Genomic DNA, 11,336 nt, shown 5'->3' with positions numbered 1-11,336 from the left:
GCTGTGTCCTTGGAGGATGCTGCTGACCACAGCAACATTCCCACCTCAGATTCTTTTTTGCCCTTTTTATTTTTGAAGATTTGCACTTGGAAAAGTATTTAGTTTTCATTTAAGGTAACTTTTAGTGAGTTATGCTTCTATTTGCTGGCAGTTTCACTCTTCCCTTTTCTCCCACACCCCTTTTTGATGGACCAAACACTTGACTTTTCAGTCAGAGGCAGAGTGAGAGGACTTGGTCCACAAATATGACATTCTTAAAAGTTTCTGACTACTGATGACTTTTGTTGCCAAACTTGTATTTCTTATCCCTGCCCTGAATAAGTGTAAAAATTTCAGTGAAAAACTCTGCTTTGCAACTGCTGTTCCTGATGTGGTTTGGATTGGGAAAATCTGGGACACATTGCTGTGCAGAAGAGAAACAGCAAACCTGGACTGTACTGCACAGTGGGTTATTTCAAGTACAGTGAGTGGGGGAAGAAAGACATTGCACTTAGAATAGATACAACGCTTGACAAAAAAAGCCTGAGTGTTCCACACACTGCTAATCTTGCTAGCTTTAGTTTTTATCAGAAAGTCTGTCTTAGCTGATTTCCATATCCTGTTTCTTTCTGTTTAGTAAGTGCACTCACTTTGGCCAGTTGTGTTTGTTGTGTGTGTTTACTTCCTTAAATTCATGGAAATGAGTGTTATCTGTCTTTATTTGGAGTAATAAAACCAGATAAAGCTTTTATATCAACATGAACAAAACCAAATTAGTGCAGATATTTTGTCTATTATGAGGGCTTTATTTGAGCCTTTAATTCATTTCATTTCCTGAATTTAGATTCAATTATATGTTCTTCCTTTTAAATGTATTCTGTCCAGGCTAGAATAGCTCTTCTTGTGACAGATGCAGATATTAATGAAAACTCTTGATCTGGTGTGTAGACATTATTGAACCATTCCAACACAACCTGAATTTGTAGTTGCCTTTTAGTCCTGGAGAAATCAAACTGACATCAGAGATGTGCCCATTCAGTCACTTAACTCCTCTGGTGAGAATCTCAAGGGGCAGGGGGGAGAATGGGTTAGGATGATGTTGGTTTAATCTGAGAGAAGCATTGTTCTGGGTTTTCAGTTGGTCTCTTTTAACAGAAGCTTTATGATATAGCTTATTATATAATTATTGCTCTCTTACTATATTCTATATCAGTCTATAATTATTCTATTATATTGTAGAATATATCTGAGTGAAATTGAACATGGTATTGTAATAGAACATTGTATTGAAAGAGGGATTCCTTTTTACCAGAAAAACTAAATGGGTAGAAGTCACTATATTTAATTTGTTACTTTTTAGAGCAATAGGATGTTCCTTCCTTCCCTCCACTCTCTCAAGTCAAGGGCTGATTCTCATTAAATAAATCCTTGCATCATAACTACATGGACTGAATATAGGAAAAAAGATCACATTCTTAAACTGAGGACTTGTGCTGGCATTCCAGTACCTAATGATATTTATTTAGCATTATTTTTAATGCTATGAGTGACAAGAAAAAGGTTAGATGAAAAAAAAGGGCACAGTGGTGTGCCTGGATATATGTTATGGTATTACAGTTGAGCCTTTGGAGTGTGGGTTAGATTTTTGTGCAATTTTCCCAAAGCAGGGAAACTCCAGGGGACTCCAGAACTATGGATGCAACCACACAGAAGCCCAAGCAGAGGAAGCTTGGTATGTTTCTACCTTTTTTCCTGCTTCACAGTCTATTTCATGTCTCCAGCTGTGTTAAATTGCTGATATTTACTGGGTGTGCTGCAAATGGAGAACTGATGGTGAGGGCAGCAGAGAACCCATCAGTACTGGGGATGTGGCAATGAGCACAGGGAACAGACTCTGAGAGAGGCCTTGGCTCTGACACCTGCTGGAGCATGAGAAGAGGCAAAACATCTGGGGGGAAACAGGGGGAGGGTGAGTGATGACAGAGGCACATTACTGTTTTCTCACTAAGAAACAAAATTTCCTAACAATTTGTCAGGCTCCACCTTTTCAAGCTGAAATTCATTACTACATCAAAGTGAATGCCTTGCTACTAACAGAAGAAATGTCTCTATTTAGAATGTAAATGAGGAAAATGCATGAATTACAGGACATTTTTAGACTTGTGAGTGGCTGGGTGGATGGCGTTAGTCTTATTTTAGAAGTTGGCCTTGACATAATTTGATAATAAGTAATAGGCTTAGTTTCTGATTCTCTAATAGCTTGAAATGCAGCAAATCTTTGCTGAATGTGTGAGCTGCATTACACAGGAATGCAAGGCAAGGGTGTATGTGGGGGGTTGGCTGCTTGGTTTGTTTGCAGCCTGGCTGCCTCCCTTCCCTTCCTACAATGCCCTCCCTCCCTGGCAGACCACCGGGAGAGAGGGCTGAGGTGAGCCTTGCTCTGCACTCAGTTATGCCAGCTTGAGGATGTTATCCCTTTCCAGAAGATCTTGGGAGCCCTTCAGGGGTTAGGAGCACATAACTGGAAGTTTTGCACCTGCTGTGCTCCCCTGGCTCCTCCTGCCTGGAGGAGAAACCTGCCTGGAAATGCTGTGCTGGGCAATTCTTGGAAACAGACACCCAAACGCAGATGCATTCTTGTCAAAAGGAAACCCAGGAAACATTTGCACAGATGTGGTTGACACAGGAGGTCATGATCTCATTTCATATGTCACTGCTTAATCTTAGCTGAGATAATTACAGACATATGGCTGTCTAAATATGAAGTCAACAGGAAGGTATCCAGCTACATGTGGTACTACAAGTAAATCAGATTTCACTGCAACAGCCAGCAGCTGAGGCTATTAGGTGCATATTGGATATTCCCTGGTAAAATTTATCACTAAAAGAAGGACAACAAATTTAGATTTATTCATTCTTTGCATGTCTTTGTGGCCTGGTATCAGTATAGATAAAACTCACATTAGTATCTCGTAATCTTCAAATAATAACCAATATAGAATTTAGAGTTACTTATTTGTGAATTTTTTCCAAAGCATGACAGGATGAAAGCCCTCTGTCCAGAAAAAGGTGTAACATGGGTTGATGCTGGCAAATCCTGGAAAACACCCAGACAATGAGGTGTGGATGGTTGTTCCCCTGGCCAGCAGCTGTAGGTGCAGTAAAGCCCTCCAGCAGAGGGTGGTCTGCAGTACTCAGAACCAGTACAAAATATCCCTGATGCTTTTCCTTTTATAGTGCTGACCCCAATTACTTTTTTTTCCTTTCTTTCCAGAAGGCCTCGCCTTCTGGCCATACCATTATCACGTTTCTGTAGCTCATCTTCACTGCAGCACAGCTATAGCTTTGATATTGTTGCTTCAGAGGACTCCCAGAGTTGTTTGGGAAGCCCGTGGGTGTTTTTGCAGGATACTGCCTTTGCAGTGAAACCCCCAGGTTTGTTCCAAGCTCAGTGGCAGTTTCCTGCACAGCCATGAACAGACACCACTAATTACATTATTTCCTGACTGTAAAGCAAGAGGATGGGCTCTCCTCTACTGCCTCCTGTCATGCTTTTAAACCATTTGTGAGCAGGGATTATTTTTTTCTTCCTGTGTGTAGTAAACTGAGGTTGAACTCTCGTGGTGTCCTTGCTCAGATTTGAACAGGTCCCCCCAAATTCACTGCTAGGGTAATTATTTGTCCAGGTCCCAAGCAGAGACCTGCGCGACGAGCTTTGGCAAGGCTCTGTGCACCAGCTTGTGCTGAGGAAGTGCTCGTGGTGCCCAGGTGCTGTGGGCCAGGAGGAGCCCCACAAACCCACAGCCATCACCCCATGGCCTTTCCTGGGAGCCAGGCCCCACAGGGGTGCATGTGCAGGGCCACAGGCAGCGGCTCGAGCGCTGGGTGCGCGCCTTCCCTCTTGTACACTGAGATTTCACACAAGCCAGTGAAGACATACTTCAGTTTTATTGTTGTTTAGGCATGGATAGAAACATTAATTCTTTTGCACTCTTGGTTCTTGAAACTTGCCTATAGTGAACTCGGAGCAGTGAAAAACCCAGCTCCTCGGACTGACGATTTAAAGTGCATAGGAGATCAAGCAGAATCCCAAAAGGCGAGGAGTTGTTTGTATTCCTTTTTCTGTAGCTGTGAAAGTTGAAGGACTTTGTTTTCTTCTCGTTTGCCCTATATTCCCCTGACAGTGGTATGAAAATTTTCAGCCCTTCCCTATGCTTTCCCTTTGAAGTTTTCCCTATCTTTGGAAGATTCCTCTCCGTATTTAAGCATTATTTGTAGTGTTATAAACAAAGAGAGGCAGTAGATGCACACTCCTTCACAGGACTCTGGTACAATGTTTCCCGTTCAGAGTCATGCCCACTGAATTTGTTCTTACTTTTACAAAACAAGTGTATCACTTGGCAGTGTTCTTGCACCAAAAGAAAAAGATATATTTATATATAAAGTAACTTTTTTGTGTGTTCACGTTTTATTTTCGAAAAACAGGTGTTTAAAAATTTTAGAATTTTTTTAACAAAATTCTAAAAAGAAAAAAATCACAATATTTACAGAGATAACAGAATGGCTTAGCCATGCAAAACAAATTACTTTGGTTTTTCCCCCATTTTACTTTGGTTTAAATATTGACCAAGATTATAATTTTTTTCTTTTTGCCAAATAAAACAGTAACAAATTAAAGTTTAGAGGCATATAACAGGATTTCCCTCTAATATTTTATACAGCATAGAGTTTATAGGACATCTTATGTATTTAATCCATGCCAATGCACTACAGGAAGCTTTTATTAAGACATCAGTCACTACTGCCCAGACATTTAACATTTTACAAATTTACAAGTAACAGTGTTTTCTGCCCCCTAAATAATGCAAAAGTGGCAAAATACATTTCCTAACGTCCATCTTTTTCTTTTATTTATTTATTTATTTTTGCCTACCGGTCTATAAAAACTTACTTTTTCCCTGGATATTTGTAAATGGAAACCTGATGTTCTGCTTACTTCCACTGTTCCTCTCCATCAAAGCTGCCTGTTACCTTCTTCCAGAAACTAACTTTCCAGATAAGATGAAACTTATCTCCCTTAAGTACAGCTTTCTATTGGCCATTCACCCTAAAACCTTTTCTTATCAAGTACCATTCTAAAAATTCCCTCAAGCAAAAAACATGTTTATAAAGTTACAAACTTGAATGTAACTAAAGATACATAGACATTTCATTGTTACAATTATATGTACTGTTTGATAAATTATGTACCAGTTAAAAACACTAAAATTATCTCAAGGTGCATTCAATATCTGTAGCATAGTTAACAAAAACACACAAAAAATATATATATATATATATATTCTATTTTTGTGGGAAAAAATGCAGCTTTGATATGACCACTTTTTAAAAAAAGTTTCCAATTCTGACTGGTATCTCTCTGAAAAGAAGAAAAGGTACAGTACTTTAAGGCAGCGAATAACATAAAGGAATCAAAATTAATCCAGAATTCCAGTTCCTTATCCTAATGCTAACATGAAAGACGACTGATAACCATCAATAAAATGCATGTCTTGCTCTAGAAGAAAAGGGTTTTTCAGCCACCAGCTGTATGTAGGCTAGGAATTTTTCATAGTGTTCCTTACTCAATACCCAGACTTCTTCAGGGAAACTCTTTATTCCCCTTCTAGCTTGTTTAGCTTTGCATGGTTTTTCAAATGTTCACTTTCATTAACAATTTAGTTTATTCTTGTCACAGCTGTCACCCTTCTGCTTTACCATGATTTCAAAGAATGAAAAAGGAGTTTGACATTTTCTTTAAGACAATCTTACACTCTAGGTACTTGCTACAAAGCAGAGGCTTCACTGATTACAACCAGAATCAGACATGTACCTGCTCAAAGGGTGTCATAAAAACAATTGAAATAAAACCATTACACTATACATCAGATTAACAGCAACTCCCAGAACAAAGCCTTACAGTGTATAAAAATAGCTACGTAAAAAATTTACATAAAGGCAAACAAAAAGAAATCTTCAGTGCAGACATTTACAAAAAAATATTTCAAACAGAACACAACATGGTGACCTATTATCATGGCTGTTGCCAAAATTAGTTTGTGGGGTTTTTTTAGCTTGAGATAATTGTGTCTAAAATCCTTTGAAAACCTGGTAGTATGATCTGCTTAATACTTGAACCATGAATAGCTGTCACTTCTTTGTATATGTTTAAATACAATCCACGTTCATGCTTCAATTGGTCTATATGTATTCTCTGAAAATATGAAAGATAAAGCCAGTTAAACATTTTAAAATATATTAACCATCATAACTACTCAGTATCTATGCTGTAAATAAACAGCTACATGAAAAGTACTTTCTTCTGCAGCTCAGTAAGGTAAACACTTTCTTTCATGACAAGAATCACTGTTGCAGTATTGTTCCCAGTAAATCCAGTAAGTTTATCTGGTAAGCAATGGATTTATGTTCATTTCAGTTATGCAGATCTACTGATCTGAAGGAATACAGAGTAGAAGATTAGACCAAAGGTACACAGTGTGTTTATGCTGCAACTTTTTCAAAATCCAAACTGACTTGTTTTCCATCTTTAAATCCTTCCTAGGACATCATTTTGGTACTCCCAATTCTCTTTTCCAAACTAGTAAAACAGTGATATTGCTGGTAAAGTGCCTACAACAATGCTGCATCTCCTTATATACTGTGTAACTCCTCTATATAATCCATTACATTCTAAATACTTCACACAAAACTTGTGGTTTGTATTAGAAAATTTCAGACAATACTGACATATTGTAATTATTGACAGTTGCATTCATTTAAAGAAAAAACCTTGTTATATTAATATGAAATATCATAATTTAACATAATTCCATATGCCTTAAACCCTGCTACCCCAAGAAGGTAACCAGTGCTATTTATTAAAATCACTGAAAATCAGGGCTGTCTACAGCTTTCCTGTGAAGGAGCTTACAATGCAAGCACCCCTGAATATGTAACACTCTCATTTTTAAGACTATTTGATGACTAACGAAACAAACCTCTATGGATGGCTGGTTTCCAGACTTTTGTGTTAATTTTAAATGACCTAAACTGGCCAGAAGAATGGTCTGACCCCCTCCCTTGGGTACCAGGAGGAGAGGTGCAGAGTGGTGTATGTATGTGTGAGCACAGGGTGGTGCTCTTGGTGCTCTGCAGTGCTCCTGTAATTCCCCACAGAGCTTGGGCATCTGCCAGACCATTTGTAAACAGTTTACTCCATACAGATCCCAGCGGGGGAAACTTTCAAACCTGTTCCTAATGTAAAGAGACACACAGTGTCTCCTTCCAGGATAAAACTGATTATAGTACAGGTGTGTGAAATCTAGACTAAGAGAATTGTTTTGTTCTAAGGGAAGGAAGTTGCATGACTTTACATTAATGATGGAAAAAGTGACCAAGGACTTGGAAACTGTTGCTTTCACTAAGGGAAGAAGTTCCTGTAAATATTTCAAGTCATAACTTGAAATCTTCTTAACTCTGTCTAAACATACTCTTCATATAAACACACACATACACATGAACAGTGGTACAGTATAAAATCTGCATTTTCCTTTCCTCAAGCACATGCAATAGACTAAAGCCAAGTAGCAAGTTCCATCTGAATGTCAGACTTCTTTTTATATTTGTATATGAATCTCTGAATTCTTAACTGGCCAAAAGTTTGAGTCTGTCTGTCCTAAAACTACACCACAAAATGACCCCACTCTGGAAGGTGAGCACCAGACCAAGCTACAGCTTTGATGACCGGAGAGGAATGGTGAACAAAGAGATTTTAATGGTGTAATATGAAACACTTACCTGGAATGATGACTGACACGTTTTCTTTAAGTTTCAGATTTATGATTGTTTTCCTCTAGTTTTTTGTTTTCTTCTATATTTCCAAGATCTTTGTCTACATGTTTTGACGCTGTCCTACAATGTAAAGGAAGGTCATTTTTTTGCATGTCTACAGCATTTTTTTCCATACTCATATAAATGACACTGCCTCCTCCCCTCACAGTGAACAGAAAATTTTGACAGTTCTGTTCTGAGCAGAGCAACAGGTTTGCATATGTCTGTAAATAGACCAGTGACACCAGATCTCCCACTGCTGTACCACAGGAAATATTGCAGCAGGGCTCTGTGTGTTGAGCTACATCTTGAGGAATTCAGAATTATTCTGAGCTAGCAGACATTTAGTAAGTTTAAACCAGTTGTGGAGATTCATGTTTCTTGACAAAGTAACTGTGCAGCTTGTTTCAATAAGCATGAGTCTGCTTTAAGGCATACTAAAGCGTTACAAGTGTGGCTAAAATATCTTGATCAACACAGCAATCTTTTGTGTATTTGTAGTAAATGACTTCAGAGCCCATGCCAAACGGAAGCTCTTCAAATGTGAAGAAATTCATGAAAATTCTGGCACCACTGAAAAGAAAAATCTCACTCTGGCTTGTAGGTCTGTGTTAGCTATGACTGACAAGCTTTGGGTAAAGATGAGATTGTGTAAATGTTTGAGGGAGGGGAAAAAAAGAGGTATGCCTCATTTAAAATAGCAGGTCTTAATGCATGTAGTGGTGATGAATTAATGAGTTAAGTGCTTAGTTTAGCTTAGCACAATAAAACCACTATGCCATTCATTTAATCTGTGAGAAGCCTCACTGTCTGCCAAGGTGAAAGATTCCTGCAGTGCTGTGATAACATTTTGAAGGCCCCAATTTTTAAAATGTAAATGGGCAAGTATATTTGAGTGGGACAAAGTAAATCCCTTGTGTCAAAGCAGATTATCGCATCCGCATTTTCTCGGCAGATAATTTGCGTCCCCTACAGAAACGTACGGTCTGCTGCGACAGACTGGTGCACATGCTCACCCTTGCTGCAGGGCACAGACCCGAGTGACGCTGACTGGCAGAGCACCATGCAGACACAGGCTGGGAGCGGGACGTGGCACGCTGACACCATGCAGGAGCGCACGGGATCGCTGCTGGAGGGGCACCCGAGCACATCCTCCATCTGAGCAAAGGCTGCACCCACCCCTGCCCTGGGTAAGGACCCTGAGCAGCTGCCGGGGCAGGGAAGCTTCCTTCTTGTCTCTGAAGGGAAGGGAAGCTTCCTTCTTGTCTCTGAAGGGAAGGGAAGCTTCCTTCTTGTCTCTGAAGGGAAGGGAAGCTTCCTTCTTGTCTCTGAAGGGAAGGGAAGCTTCCTTCTTGTCTCTGAAGGGCTCCTGGGGCACTGCACATGCACCCAACCCTTCCCCATCGCCGGGAGCGATGCTGAAATGCTGCTCTCCTGATCGGGGAGGATGGGATTCTGCATCCCAAATCCCACAGGCTGCACTGAAAGGGACCTCTCTGAAATCTTTTCCTGAGGGGCCACAAGTTTTAATATTTTAAAGCTGCATTATCTTTTGCTGTTGGTTTAGGGTGCCTCTGTTATACCTGTGTGACTGACAGGAAGGTATCATGCTGACAACCCATTTACTGCAAAGATCTGAGCTCTTCTTCATTACAGGCAAATTTAATTTTAAAAGTGCTGAGATAGTATTACAAAGTTACTTATTCTACAGTGGTAAATTTCTATTGCACAGTAACACTCTATTTTTCCTGGTATTCAAAACCTGAAACACATGACATGAATTAAAGGGAAGGACATGAAATGCAATGAAGAAAATTCAATGCTTTGGTAGGGACTGACCTTCTGTGGGCTTAACAACCTTTCACAAATCTCTTTAATCCTAACAAAAAAGAAACAACCCTTCAAAAAATCCCTTGAAAATTAAAAAAGTTTATAATTTAAAACATGTTTGGTTTAGGTTGAGCACATAATTTGGCTTGTCATGTGGCTAATGAGTCTTTTCCATAAATAGGTCTCACAAAATTGGAGACAATAGGGGAAGAGATGAAAAACTGAAAGAATCTGGACTCAGGCAATTACCTGAGCTGAAGTGAGTTGGATGTGAGAAAGCAGTACTGTGCACATCTGTCCTCATATAACTGCTAATGTCTGCTCATGGAGCCTGGATAGACTACTGGCATGGCTCACTTGGATCCTTTTTTTTGGCCTCTTATCACCAGTTTTACAGTGCCCAAATCAGACTGAATCTCATATGACCTGACACTTAACAGCAGAGAGAACTGTCTCATCTTTGATTAGCTTAAAAGTGTTCAATGACTAACATCAGGAGATCCTGCAACGAGATCAGGTTTTGATTTTTAAAGTAATCTATTTTAATTTTATATGCCGTCAAATCAAATGTCACCTTTATTTCCCTAAAGCCACCCTGGGCAAAAATGGGAAACTTCAAGGGCAACACTAACTTTGAAAGAGGCAGGTGCTCCAGAACTCTTTTGAAGGATGTTACAAACCACTTGCTTGAAATGAGAGCAGCAGTTTTTCATGTCTGACAATCAGATGGATTTTGATTCTCAATGCCTGAGACTGAAATGCAGCCATTTATTTATGACGGTTCAGTGATCCTGCTGACCTGTTTTTTTTGTTCCCCAAATGCCATTATCGAGGCAGAATCACCACCTCAGCACAAAGAATGCTTCAGCCTTTTTTTAGTGCTATCTAAACAGTGCCACTAAGAGAGGCAGGAGTTATTTTGCTGGGAGGTGGGGTCCCCAGGCAGGGCTCTGCCAACAGCAGAGGAGCAGCAGCGCCAGTCCCAGGGCTCGACAGACATGCTTGGGTTTGTAACAGAAGCGTCTCAAAACATGGGTTCCATCACTTCCTGAGGTGACCTCAGGCACAGGACAAGTGGTCCTTGTCCAGCTTAACATTCAACAGCAGTTGTTCCTTTTAATGGACTTTTTCTGTGCATTAACTCCTGCCAGCTTGCTCCATCTGCAACTCAAGACCAACCTCCTCATAATATTTGAGCAGCTGGGCAATGGAGTCTGAACATATAGAAATATTCCCAAGGGTTTGCCCAAAAGGGAAGACAGCTCACTCTACCCAGACCTGGAGCAGTCTCACACTGTCATTATCTACAGCTCCACAAAAAAAGCCCACACCTTTGATAGTGCTGTTCTGAAAAGTGAGAAGTTAGTTGTATAAATATGAGTTTACTCACTCTTCTTTTTTTTTTTTTTCCCTTTAAACTAATTTGTAAATCATGGATCATTCTGAGGTCTTACTAAAATTATGACTTGTATTTAATATTTATCTATGCTTGCTCTTCAGGAAAATAATTATCCTCAGGGAATCCTAATCAAAATCTCCCTGTAAGTAATACCAAAGTGAGATTTTTAGCATTCTTCAGAGTGTGTGTGCTGTGAGGCCACTATTTTCATGGCTCTTGTTCAGATACTTTCATAGCATTATTTGTAATATGAAGACCA

The 11,336-nt window shown here is 39.7% G+C and overlaps 1 protein-coding gene across 1 annotated transcript in view; it reads right to left on the bottom strand.

The window, feature by feature from the left end:
- Window positions 1–3,908: 3,908 nt before the first annotated feature.
- ALCAM (activated leukocyte cell adhesion molecule) overlaps window positions 3,909–11,336 on the bottom strand; it is a 116,009-nt gene continuing 108,581 nt past the window's right edge. Inside the window, exons 15-16 of the mRNA XM_058824875.1 lie at window positions 7,816–7,929; window positions 3,909–6,232 (exon numbers count right to left, since the gene is read on the bottom strand). Of these exons, the coding sequence (XP_058680858.1) occupies window positions 7,842–7,929 (88 nt within the window). The 3' untranslated portion in view covers window positions 3,909–6,232; window positions 7,816–7,841. The remainder of the gene's footprint in view (window positions 6,233–7,815; window positions 7,930–11,336) is intronic.

This window comes from Ammospiza caudacuta, chromosome 2 (assembly GCF_027887145.1).
Source record: "Ammospiza caudacuta isolate bAmmCau1 chromosome 2, bAmmCau1.pri, whole genome shotgun sequence".
Taxonomy (NCBI): domain Eukaryota; kingdom Metazoa; phylum Chordata; class Aves; order Passeriformes; family Passerellidae; genus Ammospiza; species Ammospiza caudacuta.
The sequence above is the reverse complement of the archived record's forward strand: the minus strand, read 5'-3'. Positions and strand labels throughout refer to the sequence as shown.